The sequence below is a fragment of the Ceratotherium simum genome, chromosome 24 (assembly GCF_057802395.1).
Source record: "Ceratotherium simum simum isolate JZ-2026a chromosome 24, ASM5780239v1, whole genome shotgun sequence".
Taxonomy (NCBI): Eukaryota; Metazoa; Chordata; class Mammalia; order Perissodactyla; family Rhinocerotidae; genus Ceratotherium; species Ceratotherium simum.
In genome coordinates, this window is record NC_141923.1 from 13,750,369 (window position 1) to 13,767,968 (window position 17,600).

At 49.0% G+C, this 17,600-nt stretch overlaps 1 protein-coding gene across 1 annotated transcript in view; it reads left to right on the plus strand.

The window, feature by feature from the left end:
• The window catches only part of FBLN5 (fibulin 5), a 76,835-nt gene extending 59,963 nt beyond the window's left edge, over positions 1-16,872 (plus strand). The window contains exons 8-11 of the mRNA XM_087447754.1: positions 2,742-2,864; positions 4,255-4,381; positions 7,889-8,084; positions 15,911-16,872. Of these exons, the coding sequence (XP_087303880.1) occupies positions 2,742-2,864; positions 4,255-4,381; positions 7,889-8,084; positions 15,911-16,072 (608 nt within the window). The 3' untranslated portion in view covers positions 16,073-16,872. The remainder of the gene's footprint in view (positions 1-2,741; positions 2,865-4,254; positions 4,382-7,888; positions 8,085-15,910) is intronic.
• Positions 16,873-17,600: the final 728 nt, after the last annotated feature.

Sequence of the window (17,600 nt, forward strand, 5' to 3'; positions counted from 1 at the left end):
CCCGTGGCACTCCTTAGGGAATCGGGGCCAAGGCACTAAGAGGTAGAAAGTTTAGCATTGTGAGATGGGATATTTGTTTCTCCAGGATTCCGTGCACATCCACGGTGTCTACTGACCATCTGCAGAGGCAGTATGTAGAGTGACTCTGCAGCTGGATGGAGCCGAGTTCAAATTCTGGCTCTACCGTTTAGTGCTTTCTTGGGCCAAGTTTCATCCTGAGCCTCAGTTTCCTCATTTGTTAAAAAACATGCAAACACCCTCATAGGGTGGTCATAAAGATTAAACAAGTTGATATACCTCAGTGTCACTACATGTTAATTTACTTTCTCTAAGTGTAAGTGTAAGACACTTCCTGCTTTTCAAGGAGTTTACATTCTTGGTGGTTTGCCAAGAATCTTCAGTTGACTCATTTTACCCAAAATGGCCATCTTCTCCTCCACGTTCACCAGGATGCCCACTTTCCTAAGACTTAGAGTGACCTCTGGCTACTGCAGGCTTCAGGGCTGGCGCAGGATAGCAGTGTGACTGTCACTATCCCTTCCTACTTACTCACCTTCCTTTGCTTCTCATTTTCCCAGGAACTGTTACCCTCACTGTGTTATCACAGCTGGTGTGGCCCCTCCAGGCAGCACCAGACTTTTCCTAGCTGTGTCCCCTTGTCCCTCTGGCATTTGCCAACCTGAGCTGATGGTGGAAACCCTGGTGGCTTCTCACATGGATGAGTGAAAATGGCTCACGTATGCTTCCTCCCAGAACCCGGGCTTGTATTTCAGTTTTTTGGTGGAGGATGGAGCCACAGCCCTTAGTAAAGTCTGGAGATTGTGACCCTAAGATAAACTGAGTGGGTCTGTTAGGGGCCCTCCCTGCCCACCGGGAGGTAGAGATGGGTGCCACCCTCTCCATCTGCACTGGAGCTCGCCCTGCTCAGTGGATTCCCCCAACCTCAGCACTCCCCAAATCTACCGATTTTAAGTCCTGAGAATGATTTGCTCAGGGAGACATCACAGCGTTGTGTTGACAAGTGTAGGATCTGGAGGCTGGCTGCTGGGTTCAAATCCCAGCTTCACTGTTAACTTATCTGTGAATTTAGTCAAGTTGCCTAACCTCTGTAAGCCTCAATGTTTCCTCTGTAAAATGTGGCTTGTACTAGCACCTCCTTCGTAGGGCTGAGGTGGGGATTAAATACCATGAGGATGGGCTGGCCCCGTGGCTTAGCGGTTAAGTGCGCGCGCTCCGCTGCTGGCGGCCCGGGTTCGGATCCCGGGCGTGCACCGACGCACTGCTTCTCCGGCCATGCTGAGGCCGCGTCTCACATACAGCAACTAGAAGGATGTGCAACTATGACATACAACTATCTACTGGGGTTTTGGGGGAAAAATAAAAATAAGTAAATAAATAAATAAATAAATACATACCGTGAGGCGTGTAAAGCATTTAACCAGCACTTGGTACATAGTGAGCTCTCAAGAACTGACAGGTTTTACCACTGCTTCTGCTAAAGATATAAACGGAATCTACAACCTCAACAGAAATAAACGAGGACTCTGTTATGATGGGCTGGGGCCGGAAACCCGGACTTTGCAAGGCTCCCGGGAGAGCAGGAGGGCGGCATGACAGAAGTAGATCTTACCACACGGAGCATGCTTTACTTTTCAAATCAGCATCCCAATTCTGCTGGCTCAGAACCCATCACCGGAAGACCCCTGGGAGAGATGGGAAGGAGTTTTTCCTCGTCTGATGGGAGAGGCATTAGGCACGTCACACCCAGAATTATCAGATGGTGGAGAAGCAGCCTCATCTGCGCTGACACCCTCTCTGGATGATTCCAGCCACCAGCAGTCTGTGAGAGCACTGGAGAGCAATCCGAGGACATGTCACATGGGGAAACTAGTGAAAGCCAGTTTTTGGGAAACAACAAATGAAAGAAAAACATGTTTTCTTTGGCATGCTTATTGAATGAGGCTCAAATGAGGGCTTTGTTGCCAAACTCTGTGTGTGATGAAGAGTTGGCTTTTCTGGAAAGCCTACTTCTGCATCAACTGCCACGGCCAACATGTTCCATGGCTGCGCCTCATGTCCCCACCTCTGCAGCTGGAGAGTGGCCCAGCTCCAGGTTCCCATGTCCCAGGGACCACCTGAGCAGGCAGGCTACTGAGGGACGATACGCCCGCTCCCCCATGCCACTCCAGAGTTTTCTCTTTCTAGGAGGTTTTTGGACACAATAAAGTTTTAATATAATTGACATCCTTCTGGCCTTCTGGTCCCTTTTAGTTGCAGTGTTGGGAATAATATTGTTTCTCAACTTTGGGGCGATTAGTAAAGGTGCCTTTTCAGAAGACCGGGACCAGTGAATATTTTCTGGGTCTTGGGCAAGAGCTCTGTACCCAGAAAACTCCAGCAGGCAGAGGGTAGATTCACCTACAGGGCACAATGAGTCAGTAATGAGTAGATAATGTAGCTGAGCCAGAGGCAGAGGGTATTGGAAGCTCGCTGGAGACAGATTTTAGCTCCCTGTAGAAAGGAATTTCCTTAACAATTAGAGCTGTCCAAATATCGATGGGCTTCCTCAGTGGATAGCGAGCTCCCCGTCACCAGAGGTGTTCGAGAAATGAATTGACATCTTCTTAGCAGCAGAGCCGTCATATGTGTCAGGAGACCGTGGGAGTTGGAGTCAATGACCACTAAGCTCCAATCCCGAGGTAGTCTGGGGTGTAACAGCAGGTGTAACTTGTCACCCCCAGATATGGACGAGTGCAGCTTCTCCGAGTTCCTCTGCCAACACGAATGTGTGAACCAGCCCGGCACGTACTTCTGCTCCTGCCCTCCTGGCTACATCCTGCTGGATGACAACCGAAGCTGCCAGGGTAAGGCTGCCCAGGGGCCTGGTTGGGGGAGGTGTGAGGTGGGACTCAGGGTGTCTTCACCTGGGGCGTCCTGTGTGGCTTTTGGGAAGGTGGCAGGGGTGAGAGCACGAGTGGGTGCTGGTGGCTCCCAGACAGGCAGGCTCTGGGCGGGATGTCTGGGCTGGTGCCTTCCTGCCCTGTGATCCATCCTTTGGCCCCACAAAGGACATGACCACTCTCACTTTTGTAATGAACTCTGCAGATATGGGTGGCACCCGCTAAGGGCTGGTCCTGCCTCCCCAGACAGATCCCTGCAGCCCCTCTGAGGACCAACCCAACCGGGACTCCTTGTGGCCTGGCCCTGCTGGTGGACCAGGGCCCAGGCTTTCTCATGGCACCTGGGGGGCCTCCTGGTCAGCTTGTTTCTGCTGACTTCCTGGAGAACGGATGGCGGGGAGACCTCACCCATCTGACGACTGTGTCCCTCACAGTGTCGGGACCCCACGCTGTGAAAGGGGTGGGTCTTGTTCAGGTTGGCTGCTTGGCGTAATTTCCAGTCCCGTGCTCTGCCCACTGGGGTCAGTTGGGGAGGCTGGTAGCTGAGCAACTGACCCGTTTTCAGCATCCTTGAACCTGTGTTACCCCAATACTAAGCAAGAGCTCTCCACAGTAGTGCCGACCAATACAAATATAATGTGAGCTACACATGTGAGCCATGTATGTAATTTAAAATTTGCTAGTAGTCATATGAAAAGAGTAAAAAGAAACAAGTAAAATTAGTTTTAAGAGTATATTTTATTTAATGTAATACATCCAAAATATTTTTTTTAAACTCTAGGTAGCTTTCTGTCATATCATTTACTGTAGCAATGACCCTGAATATATTTAATCTGTAAAACTAAAGCAGCGAGATGAATGAAGATGTTTTCTTTGGTACATCACAAATGTTCATGAAGGCATTTTTATCCAATATAGGGTGATCCCAAGTGCAAAGAATATGTGTTCTGTTCTACAATGCTTATCTCCTAGGCGTTTCATTACTTGGTGGAAAATTCTTATGCGGTAACACTATCAGCTAATACCACTTCTGTTAACGTTACACAACTGGGCAATATATCCAAAATATTATTTCAACGTGTACTCAATATAAAAATTATTGGTGAGATTTTACATTCTTTTTTTGTACTAAGTCATCAAAATCTGGTGTGTATTTCCCACTTACAGCACATCTCAATTTAGACTAGCCACATTTCAAGTGTTCAGTAGCCACATGTAGCCAGTGGCTGCCATATTGGATAGTGCAACTCTATAGTAAGACCCAGGCAGCCCCCATCCCCACCCCACACACCTGGCCCAGGGCCAGCACCTTGCAAGCGCTGTCCTACTTCAGCCTCTCTACCCTGCGTTTCAGACATCAATGAGTGTGAGCACAGAAACCACACGTGCATCTTGCAGCAGACTTGCTATAATTTGCAAGGGGGCTTCAAATGCATCGATCCCATCCGCTGCGAGGAGCCCTATCTGCGGATCAGCGATAAGTAAGTCCTGGCTTCCCCTTGGGAATGGGAACACGGGTGAGGGGCCTGGTTCAGGAGGCTGCCAGTGTGGTGTAAAGGAGAGTGTACCTGCCAGAGAATCGGGAGACCTGGCCTATACTGCCTTCCACACGCACACACACACATGCACACATGCACACACACACACACTGTTCTCTGTCACTACCCCACTCATGCCGGAGCTGTAGAAAGATTCTCTAGAAAGCTAACTAAGAGGAGAGGCAGGGTTCACAAACCTGCTTTTCCCTTTCATGACTTTGTTCTGGATATGCAGGGTCTTTTAGAGCTTCTAAAATGTCATGGGCATAGGAATCCCCTGGGGATCTTGCTAGAGTGAAGATTCTGAGTCCGTGGGCCTGGGGTGGTGTGAGATCCTGCCTTTCTGACAAGCTCCCAGATGAAACGGATGCTGCCAATCTCCCTGGACCACGCTGTGGATAGCGAGGGGTTGGAGAGGTCGCTAGAGTTCTCAATACCCCAGGGTACTCAGCTTGCTCTAATCAAGTTTCCAATGTCATAATGTTTGATGTTTTACTAAATTACCAGAAGGCAAATATTTGAGTCGAGAGAGGACTGAGGTGAAGACAGCCTCCACAAGGTGAAAGCACTAGGGCAGCGTTTTTCTGTGCCTGGCATGCTAGGAGTTCCTTTTTCTTCTCTTTTAGTCTCTATTTAACCATCTCAGTTCCTCCTCAGTCTACACATGCATGCACACATATGGGCGTGCATCTTCTGCCCTCCTCTCTTCTAGTCACGCGTTTACTACCCCTGAGCAAAGCCCAGCGCTGGCGCTGGAGATGAAAGGCTGACTAGGACACATCTATTGTGCCCTCTAGGAATGCCATCTAAGAGGAATTCATGGCTTACCAGTGTGCTTCCTGCTCTGACCAAAAATGGGCGAAAGAAGACAAGGCAGGGACAGGCAGGTCCTTTAGAGATGTCTTTGCTTATCGCTAAGAGCTGTGCTTCCAAGCAGCCCTTTGGACCAAGGTTCTTTGATTTCCGGTTCCAGGGCCCTCCTGGCAGAGCCGAGCTTTGGGCTGCTCTTACTGGCTTCCATTCCCGCTTCTCTCTGGGTTTCTCCAGGCCGCCCTTGTCTGTGGCCAGGGACTTGACCCAATTCGACTCGCAGCCCTGAGCTGGTGTTACTGTGAGGTCCCTGACATGCCGCCAAAAACGCCGGGTGACTCCTGCCTCCAGGCCCATCCAGTGTGACTCCAGCTGTCCTCTGCAGCACCTTTGCCTGCTCAGGTGTCCCTACTCCTGCCAACCTCAACAGAATGCCCTCACCTCCCCCAGGCCCCTGACTCTCCAGCCTCCCAGCCTTCGTGCACACACTTTCTGCCATATGGAAGGCATTGCTTCCATCGTCACACAGCCAGATCCGCCCCATCTTTCAGATCCTAGTGCCAGTGCCACCTCTCCCAGCTGTTTCTGATCCTCATCAGCTGGGAGCCATCACTCCCTCCTCCAAACATCTTTTAGGAAACAGTTCTTTTCTGTGTGACACGTGACATTTTCATGTGGCCATTTTGGCACCAGGGACATTTTGACTTGGCTATTTTGATGCAGCCTTAAAAAATAAAACTTTCAAAATTCTTTTTATGCATTCATTTATTAAATGTCAGTCGAGGTCCTATTATGTGCCAGACACCGTGCCAGGTGCTGTGGGCTTTGCTCTTATGAGAGTGGAGGAGACAGACTTGAAACAGATTGTCACATAAATGAACACATAGTCATAGGTTGTGATAGGTGTTGTGAACAGGAAGAATGGAAATTTACAAAATGAAAGAGTCCAAAAGCTCCTCTAAGGAAATGACATTTGGGCTGGAATGGGAAGGTGGGGCGATGTTGACCTAACAGAGAGTGGACGGGCAGAGGGAACAGCATGTGCAAAGGCTACAAGGCAGGAGTAACTTTGATGTCTTCAGGGAACAGAAGAAACCCAAGTTCTGTCGCCTAGTGAGTGAAGTGGGCAGTGACCTGCGAGGAGGTTAGAGAAACTGACAGAGGCCACACCCCATGGGGTCTTAGAGGCTAACGTGGGTGTTTAGTTTTTATTCAAGTTGCAGTGGGTGGCCACTGTAGAATCTTTCAGCATGATAGAGACATACTCTGATTTTTGTTTGACAAAGGGACTCTGGCTGCCGTGTAATGGATTGGAGAGGGGAGACTTGTTAGGAGGACATCACAGAGGTCTAGGTGAGACATGATGGTGGCCTAAATAACACGGCAGTGACAGTGGAGATGGTGAGAAGTGATTGGATTTGGACTGTACTTTGGAAGTAGAACCGATAGGTTTTGAAGATAGATTGGAAGTTAAGGGAGAGTGACAGAAACACCACAAGGCTGACTCCCAGTTCTGGCTACCAAGGAGCAACACACATCCTCATCCTGTTGTGAACTCTGACCCCTAGGGGGAGTCTCAGTGATGAGGAGAGATGGGGGCTGGTTAGGGATAAATCAAGGGGTGTCTATAACAGGCATTCTTTGGTAATAAGAGTCATTATGGTAATTATGGTACAAGGTAATTATGACAATGCTATTACTAGTGTTTCATATTAGCTGCTTTGTATTAGAGTTATTTATGTCTATGATTTTTATCTCCTATTAGAAGGTGAACTATTCAAGGTCAGTATCTTACGTTATCATTGTAATTCCCAAGTGTCTTAACGTCGTGTCTTGTACATAGTGAATTCTGAGCTCTTGTTTATTTATTTTTATTTTTTTAATTTTTTCTTTGGTGAGGAAGATTAGCCCTGAGCTAACATCTGTCGCCAACCCTCCTCTTTTTGCTGAGGAAGATTGGCCCTGAGCTAACGTCCGTGCCCATCTTCCTCTACTTTATATGGGACGCCGCCACAGCATGGCTTGATGAGCAGTACATAGGTCTGCACCTGGGATTCGAACCTTCGAACCCCGGGCCGCCGAAGCAGAGCATGTGAACTTAACCACTATGCCACCGGGCTGGCCCCTGAGCTCTTGTTTATTGGATGAAAAGATTAGATTATGTTCCACACAGACTGGACTAAGTGCAATAGAGAAAGTAAAAGGATCACCCAGGGCCTGTCAATCAAATGTAATTTCTCACTTTTAAAATTTCTTAATGAGTATGTATGGCTGGGGAAGTGAGGGGCTACACAACCAGCAGTGCATCTCATTGACTAAATACAAGGTAAATGTAAAGTGTGTTAGAGAATGTTCCAGTGTTCTGAAAACCAGACATCTAAGATTTATACTCTAGTAGCAAGAATATCTGATTATCCAGAATAGGAGATAGAGAGCTCACCGGAGAGTTTTTAGAAAGACTGGATAGTCTTTAGAAGAGAGTTTTTAGACAAGAGCCAGGAGTAGAGAGGGTCTGTAGTTACAGCATTTGGATGATAAAAATGGGGTGGCCTCCTTGTCAGTGTTTTAAGTGAGGAAGTAGGTACAACCAGCATCTGGAAAGGATTTACTGCATTCTCACACGATTTCCCTTCCCAACAGCCGCTGTATGTGTCCCTCTGAGAGTCCTGGCTGCAGAGACCAGCCCTTCACCATCCTGTACCGGGATATGGATGTGGTGTCAGGACGCTCCGTCCCTGCTGACATCTTCCAAATGCAAGCAACGACTCGCTACCCTGGGGCTTATTACATTTTCCAGATCAAGTCTGGGAACGAGGGCAGAGAGTTCTACATGCGGGTAAGAGGTGGCGGCGAGCGATGGTCACCATCTTTAACAATGCGTTATGTTGTCTAGCCTGGCACATGCTTCTAGAAAGAGGTCAGAGTGCGGCAAGGAGGGGTGGGTGTGAACAGAGAAGAAGGGAGTGGGTGGGAGTCAGGACTGCAAGGTTCTGGTTCCTGTCACCTTCTGTGTGGCCTTGGGAAAGATGCTTGTCCTCTGTGAGCCGCAGGTTCCTCGTCCGTAAAGAGAAGTTAGGCCAAGACGCAATCTTAGGACTCTTTCCTCCTGCTGTTCTGTGGGAGAGGCATTCACATATCCGTTTATCCATCCACTAATTTGACAAATATTTATCAGTACTGCTATGCACTTCTAGAAACTGAGAATACAGCAGTGAACAAAACATCCCCAAATCTCTGCCCTCATGATACTTACATTGCAGTGAACATAAAGACGCGTCTCACAGAAGTGGGCTCTACCAGTGTTGTCCAACACAGTAGCCACTGTGCTCTTTAAATTTAAACTAATTGAAATTAAATAAAATTAAAAATTAGGTTCTTCCATGGCACCAGCCACATTTCAAGTGCCCAATAGCCACATGTGGCTGCTGTATTAGCTCAGATATAGAACATTTCTATCATGGTAGAGAGTTAGATCGGACAGCATTGACTTATCTATATCAGTAAAAAATTTTAGAGCATACATCCTAAAATATATTTGCTTGTTTGTAAATTACATACACGTAATACTGTACTATTTGTATTATTGAGCTTCATCTCCTGCCACCTCTGGGGTGATCACACCTCTTTAGAGACCATTGGCTTAGAGAGACGTGTTTCACATTTCAACGTGAATTTGAGCACTTGTCTGGAGAATCTGTTTCAGAAGATGGTGGGTAAAGCCTCGAGTATCAGTTTCCTGTGGCTGCTGTAACAAATGACCACAAACTTCGTGGCTTAAGACAACACACAGTCCTGGAAGCCAAAAATCTGATATCACTTTCACTGAATTGAAATCAAGGTGTTGGCAGAGCTGTATTCTCTCCAGAGGCTCTAGGGGAGAATCCAGTCCTTGCCTCTTCCAGTTCTGGTGGCCGCCAGCAAGTGTTAATCTGTGGCCACATCGCTCCACTCTTTGCCTCTGTGGTTACATTGCCTTCTCCTCTTCTGTGTGTATCAAATCTGCCTCTGTCTCCTATAATGACACTTGCGATTGGATTTAGGGCCCACCCAGATAATCCAGGATAATCTCCCCATGTCAAGATCTTTAACTTAATCACATCTGTTAAGATGCCTTTTCCTTATAGAGTAACATTTACAGGTTCCAGGGATTAGGACCTGATATCTTGGGGGGCCATTATTCAGCCCACTACACCCAGGAATCTGCGTTTCTAACAAATACAGCATGTGATTCTCCAGGGTCTCTGTGGGGAGCTTTATTGAGACGGATAGGCCCCTGAAGCTTACCCACTGTTACAGGAGACTGCGCAAGGGCCTGTGAGAGGACCACATGTCTGAGCTCTCCACCCCTCCTCTCCCTCTCTCCTGGTGGAATCTTCCAATCCTTGCCTCAGGCCGAGACTGTCTGAAAATAAAGAGATCTCAGAAGCAGCAGTTAGAACAAATTAGAAAAGGCCCCAGGGGCTGGCTTTGTGCATGTATCCTCACTAATACATTTTTGGCAAGCCCCTAACAGGATCAGGTCACATGTGATAACATGGTCTGTGGAGCCAACATCTGTAGACCAGCAGGGTAAAAGGCTTTGGAAGAAAATGGAATGAATTGAGGGGAGAGGAGCTTCTGCAAGATGAAGCAATGTCTGTCCTTTCCCCAAACCCATAAGCAGTGGCTGTCCAGAAAAAACCCACGTCTGTGAGCTTCTGTGGGCTTGCTGCCCTTGGGAGCATAAGCCTAGCCCACTGGCATTCTCCAATCAGGCCTCTCGTCTGACACACAGGGTCCCAATCTTAGGGCACAAAGATTCCCCTCTTGGGGATTTAAAATACCATCACTGATACCACCTGCTTCCATTTATTCCCCCCAGTAGAATAGAAGATCTGCAGAAGGTGGCCTTGTCTAGGCAAGATTTCACTCACCAGGTCACCACCCACTAAAATCCCCCTAGACCCAAGCATTCCTCATGCGGCTGACTCGTGAGAGGTACCCAGTGATGGTGGGGGAAGAAGATTGTCCTACAGGTGGAGTGGACAGGAGGGAAAGCTCATCCTAGAAGCTTCCTCTAGTGCCTGGATTGTCATAGCAACTAGGGGGCCCTTGAAACTTACAAAGCTGAGCTGTATGTGGCTAGTACCCTCTCTGAGAACATTGAGAAGGGCTCGAATACTTTAGTATCTATTCAGAGGAGGATGTCAGCGCATCAAGGGGTTTTAGGCCTGCTCTGAGAATGGCTGAAGGAACTTGAGGATGGGGCGGTGGCTCCTGTCTTGAAAGGTCCTAAGCTCTGCACCTGGAAAGAGAAAGCAGGCTTGGCGTGGGGCCCTGTGAAACCACAGGGCACAGGGGCGGGAAGACAAAGAGAAATCTGTCAGACAAGGCAGGGATTCCACCTGTCCAAGCTGTCCAAAGTTGCAGTGCCCTCTTCAGGAGGCCACGCATAGTCATTCTTTTTAAAAATTTTTTTAAATTTTTATTTTTTACACGATTTTATTTTTACATACTTATGGTAGAAAAATCAGACTATAAAGATAAATCAAAAAGGTATAGCATAGTTGTTCTAATGTGGGCTCCGGGGCCAGGCTGACCCGCTTCCCTTGCCCTCTACGACTTAGCAATTGTGCAACCTTGGGCACATGGCCTAACCTTCCTGAGCCTCAATGTCCTTGTCTGTAGAGAGGGGATAATAATGGTATTTACTTTAGGATCAGATGAGATCATCTGCTTTGCACAGTGCCTGTAGCACAGGGCGACTGTCTTTATCAAACCAGTGGGATTTGGCAGGGGTGGAACATTCAATCACCTTCTTTTTCTTACCCTGACCTGCCCACCCCAGGGAGACAGCTCAGGGTGAACCGATAGGAGTCACAGACACTTTCAGTTACTATTGAACTGCCTCATTCTCCCATATCCAGCCCGAGCTGGTTTAAATAGAAACTTCCACCTCTCAGTCTCTCGTTCAGTGTGAAGTTTCTCCCCCTCCCCCACTCAGAGGTGGGGTTGGGGGTGGTGCCCTCTTTACTGCCTTCTTCTTCTCCCCCCACTGACGGTGCTGCCTCTGGCTTCTCCTTCAGGGTTAGGGGTACAGATGGTGGAAGGGGAGCGGTTAGGGGGGCTGGGGTCTTACTGGGTTATTGTGAGTGAGCATTGGTGCTCTCTCTGGGGCAGAGACCCAAATGCCCCTGCTTTCAGGGGATGCTTTGTGGGGTCTTTGGAGGCCTACATGAGGACTGAGCACTGACCATTCCCTGTTGTAGGTGATAGGGCCTCTAACTGGCCACCTGCCAGCCCAAACCTCTCTGCCCCTCCTTCTGGTTCTATGTCCCACATAGACTTTCCGTAGGGGGTTGGGGGGTGGTCACTCACTCTGGAAGGTGGACCTTACACAAGGGCCTTGAGGACACCGACACTCAGCTCCCCTGTAGCCCCCTCCCCTCACTCTGCTGCAAGGCAGCTCGGGAGCTCTCTTCCCTAGACTTCTCCAGGAGAGGGTCTGGTACTGCCCTCTGCGTCTTTCAACATCAGGGCACCCACATCGCTGAACAGTTCTCTTGAGACCCCCTCTTGCTTGAGGTGGGGGCTAGTAAGTGTGTTTAATACACATATGCAGGCTGGAGGTGGTGACGGAGCCAGAGAGACAGATCTGGCTTTGGGCCTCTGCTTTGCAAGTCCCGTATAACAGCAGCAGAAACTACACAGACGGCATCGGCAGCAAATCCTACACAGCGCTTGACATGTCCAGGCACTGGGCCAAGTACTTTCCACATATCATCCCCTTTATCTTTACAACAATCCCGTGATATAGGGCCTGCTTGACTGTCCCAGTTTTACAGATGAGAGCATTGAGGCACAGTGAGGCTAGGAACTTGCCCAAGATCTCACAGCTGGGAGGCACCAGAGCAGGATTCAAACTCAGGCAGTCTGCCACCAAAATCGATGTATACTCTTACATTTCTCTTTGGGATATGGGGTATTTTCACCTACTCTTCTAGTTTTGGGGTCTCAGCAGACGTTGAGATAACAAGAAAAGTCTACTTTACCGTCTAGTAAACAATAGAAAGTGTTCAATAAGCATTAGTGAGTGTTGTATTGATAGTGTTGTTTCTGCTACTGCTGCTGCTGTGGTAAGGAGCTCGTGAGTTCCTGGGCCCGGGAGAGGTTGGCAGTGCTGCCTGAGGGCCTGGAGCATCACGAGGCAGATGGGGGTTGATGGCCATTCAGGATCTTCCACCCCGAAACTCACTGATTGTACAAGCACTTGGGAGGTGCTTCATCTCACCCGGTAGGCAAAACACATGCATGCACGCACATGCATGCATGCACGTGTGCACACCCCCCCCCCGCACACATGCATACCCATTCATGCAAGTGCACACCTACACATGCACACACACCCACATGCACAGGTACATATACACATGGACACACACATACCCCTTTCATAAGCCCTGTTGGCAGTCTCTCTCACCCTGAGCCCTGGATAAAGGACTGGTGATTGGCTTTGGCCAGGTGACTTGGGGACACAATTAGGGCCAGAAGAAGGAGCACAGTCACGGGGTTCAGACTGTGCCAAAGTGCGTTTACTCTGTGACACACGTGGGTCAGGTGGCAGGGCCAAGGGAAGTTGACTTGCTACTGCCTGGCTGCTTGCCACATCAGACAATGCCATCCCGAAAGTCGATTCAGAACAAACCTGAGCATTTGTGGGAGCAGGGCCAAGACCACATGCATTGGTGGGCTGTTTGCAACCTGCTCCCACTGCGGTCAACTCCACTGGCGTTCAGTCACTCGTTCCTTCTTCCGTCACCAATGTTAATTCGGCACCAGTATAGATGCGGCTTTGAGTCAGACACTGAGAGTTCAGGAACAAACAGGATGTGGCCTCTGCCCTTGAACGCACGCTATAGCGGGGAGGGGCAGACAACCAGGCCAACATTTACAATGCACAGTGGTGGTTCTCAAGTTGAGTAAGTGCGGTGGGACGCTCAGGAAGTTGAGAGCTGCCGAGACCTTATCATAGAGCGTAGTAGTTAGAAGCGTGGTTTTTGGAGTCCGATGCTCTGGTACCATGTGCTAGTTCTGTGACCTTATGTGTGTGCTTAACCTACTTACACTGTAGGGTTATAAGGATGAAATAAAAGATGTATGAAAGGTTGTAGTCAAATGCCTGGTATCAACCACCACCGTCATCACCACCATCATCACCATCAACATCATCATCATCACCATCATCATTTTGCACCAATGACCACCAAGTCCACAATGACCAGGGGCTCTTGGGGGGCCTATTTCACTAATGCCCTGAGTCTGCCCTAAAAGCCTAGCGAGGAGTGGAGGTGGCTGTCCTCAGCATTCCTGGCAGGCACTCAAGTCCTCCCAGGTGCTTGTGGGCAGGCCTCTCTCAGGCTGCTGCAGATCTGATCCTGGTGGAGATCAGCTCCCCGACCTCTAAGATTACTTCCAAGTGGGAGAGGCAATGATCCTCTTACACTCTGGAGACTTTTACCAGGAAAGCGCAAAGGAACCACTTGGAAGTTTCCATTTGTTCCATTCCCCCTCTCAGGCTCTGCAGATCTCCCTTCAGAGGGCTGCCCACTGCTGAGTCCTCAACCTTTGGCCTTTATTCATGTGAACAGTGAAAGCTGGCGAGATATTTGTATATGTAAATGCCTTGGGCATTTCCCTGTGTGGCTGTACCCCTGAAGTCCTGGCCCAGGGCTCCGGGGTTTTGCAAGAGTTGACAAGGAAGTCCGAGCGATCCTCTGCGTGCAGAGGTGCCAATTGCGCTGATGCTGACGGGAACAGAGGGAGCGGATGCCAAGAGGAAATGGCGTGGTTGTCAGGCTGCTGATAGCCCGGCCAACAGAGGGGGTCCCAATACCTGGCCGCACCTATCTGCCAGCCCCGCCCTTGACATACCTGTGGCGCCTCTTCAGGGTGAACTTTATGGGGAACCCTCCCTTTATGGAGACAGATCAATTACCCGGCGTGGCTTTAAACAAGCCACGTTTCTTGATTTTGCAGAGCCTGTTGCTTTCAGTTTCTGGGCACAGTGCTGGGCTCTGCAGCTTGTAGGAAACAGTTGTCCAGCCTCTCCTGGTTCCCTCGTGCTATTTCCTCTTCAGGGACCCACTATCTGGCTGTTGCGCTGACCCCTGAGCATCTCTCCTTAAGGGCAGTGCCAGGGAGAATTAAAACACACAGCAGTCTCTTCTGATAATTGTGCAGTGAAAATGGCCTGGGGTTAAGGGTGAGACAGAAGCACCCAAATGGAATCCCTTGGCTCTGCCCTTGATTAGTCGGGTGACCCTAAGAAATTACTTAATCTCATTGGGCCTCAGTTTGCCTATTTATAAAATCGGGAAGTGATGAGACGTGTCTTTAGTATGGCAGCCAGGGTCCCCAGACTGGGTCCTGTGCTTTTAGATCAGCACTTCGCAATTGTTAACGTGCCCGTGATCGCCTGGGGATTGTGTTAAGCCACAGATTCTGGCTCAGTAGGTCTTAGGTGGGGCCTGAGATCCTGCATTTCTAACAAGTTCCCTGATGATGCTGATGCTGCTGGTCTAGGGACCACACTTTGAGTAGCAAGGCCTTTTAGGGTTTTTATGAGGATTAAATGAGCACAGGTACATAAAAGTGGCTGGAAGGGTGCGTCCCGCGTGGTGGGTGCTCAGTTGATGTCAGTCCTCTCTCCCCACCTCCTCAAAAGTTTTAGAAAAAGATTCCGTGGAGGAGAAAAGCTCACATGAAATTATTAGGACCACAGTGGCAGGGTCACAGAGGGCCAAGCTGGACGTGGCTCCAGTGTCTAGACGGGAGCTCCAGCAGGGGCTGCACGTCAGAACCACCTGGAGGCTCGTAAACAAATGACACTTTCCCCAGGCCTCCCTCAGCTAAAAAATCCACTGAAGCAGAAAATCTTGGAATGGGCCCCTGGAATTGTTAGTTGAAAAAAAAAGTGTCTCAGGTGCTTTGGAGGCTGTTTACCTGGGGACTACTGATCGGGTACAAACCCTCATTTTAGGGATGAGGCCCAGAGAGGTGAAGTGACAGCCCTGAGTCACACAGTTAATTCAATCAATTATTCATTCTTTCATGCCAGACATATTTACTGTGTGCCAGGCACCATGCTGGGTTCTGGAGGGATTTAAGGGTGAAAAACCTGACCCCGGTCCCTGCTCTTATGGAGCTCATAGTCTAGTGGGACCTAGCTATCAGACATGGCCAAGAAATTAGAATAGACGATGACACGTGGTAATGAGTACTTACCATCCTGTGCAAAGCAAAGGGTGCAGAGGCAGAGGGTCACAGGGGGCTCCGACTTAGATTGGGGAAAGCAGGGAAGGCTCCTCTGAGGAAGTGATGGTTCAGGGGAGACCTGAAGGGTTAGCAGGAGAGAGCCAGGTGGAGCAGGGGCAAAGCCGGGAGAAGAGCGTGGCACCAAGGGGATGCCAGTTTGACTGCTGTGGGTAAGGGGGAGCGCCCGGATTGAGGCTACAGAGGCCAGACACCTGGTCTACTTTGGGGACTGTACAAGAGGCCACGTCTCCTGACGGACAGCCGTCTGCTTTCCTTGTTCCTCACCTTCTCTGCTGTTGCTCGACAACTTCTGGGGCCCCCTTAAGTCAGTCAGGCCTTCTCTAACGAGTATCCCGGCTCTGTCCACAGCAAACGGGCCCCATCAGTGCCACCCTGGTGATGACGCGCCCCATCAAAGGGCCCCGGGACATACAGCTGGACTTGGAAATGATCACCGTCAACACTGTCATCAACTTCAGAGGCAGCTCCGTGATCCGACTGCGGATATACGTGTCGCAGTACCCGTTCTGAGCCTGGGCTGGCGCCTCAGACACTGCCTCTCAACAGCACCAAGGGACAGGAGAAGAGAAGAAACAGAGGGAGGATGAGAGCGAGACAGACATTACGCCTTTCCTGCTGACCGTTCCCCGAGGGGTCAGTGCCGATGTCCTGATCCCGCCTGTTTTATCGTACACCTGTCGCTGTGGAGGACACGCTTCCCCCAGTTCCTGCGATGCAGTTATTGAAAAGTATTATCGTTGGCACCCTGACCTGAGATCGATGGTGATTTTTCAAGGCCTTCAGTTTGTTTTCATATTTTTCAAAGAAAATAGATTAGGTTTGCTGGGGTCTGAGTCCATGTTCAAAGACTGTGAACAGCTTGCTCTCGCCTCTTCCACGCCTTCTTTCTATCTCGCGCTGATCGCTGCTTTGCCAAGGCCCAAAGAGCTCATGGGGATGCTGGGTGTAGCTAGTTTGCTTCTTGTATGTACAGAGAAGGCTATGGAAAGAAACCGCAGCAGGATCTAAGGGTTTTTAAAGAGTCTATTTCAAAACCACGTCTGGTCTTTTCAGCCATAAAAGAAGTTTTAGTTGTCCGTAAATGTGTGTAACTGTTTAATCCTTCCTTGTTCATTTTGAGTACTTTTTTGTTAAACAAGTGGTAGAATTCCTTCAAAAGGCCTTAAGACACATGTTATGTTCTGTCTTCCCAAGCCCAGTCTCCTGTCCATTTTAGCCCAATGTTTTCTCTGAAGACCCCTTAATCATACTTTCTTTAGAATTTTTACCCAACTGGGTTGGAAGGCAGAGGTCTCCAAACTGATTAAATATTCTAAGAGATCTTGTGTTTGGTTCATTTTGACGTGGTAGATGATTCAACATTTGGGGTTGGTTCTCATTCACTTTCAACCCATTTATTGTGTACCAGCTTCAAAACTCTCTGGAGAACTTGATGATCATTTATAAATCAGGCATGTGATGGGGAGAGAGGGGCAGAGAAATGGGGGTGCAGAAGGTAGAGGGAAGCATCAACCCTGAATCCTGTTTCATGTGATTAGAAAACAACTAAAATCTCTCTGTTATGTGGATTATTTTCAGGTACTCTTCCAGAACAGGAATGCATCCAAATTTCTTTAAACCAGTGGTCCTCAACCCTGACTGCATAGTGGGATAACTAGTGGATTTTTAAGAAAAAAACTGATTTCCTAGGGCTCACCTCTAGAGATTCTGATTTAGTTGGTCTTAGGTAGGGCCCAGGCATCGGTATTTTTTGAAAACTCTAATATATAGCAGGAGTTGAGAGTGCATTGTTATAAATCCTATAAAGAGAGGGAGACAGTTGTGGCCCAAGCCCTCGCCACCTTGCCCTCAACGTGTTTTCAGTTAATTATAGGGTTCGTCGTCCCTTTCCTGATCAGGGATTCTGGATTTCCTTCAAGTCTTAGAACCCCAGGTAGGCACAAAGAGAGTTAATAGCGCAAGTCAGACTAGAGAACAGGTGGGGACAGCTGCCTTTGTGTCCCATCCCAGGAGTCCACCTGAGGCTTCAGAAGGAGAA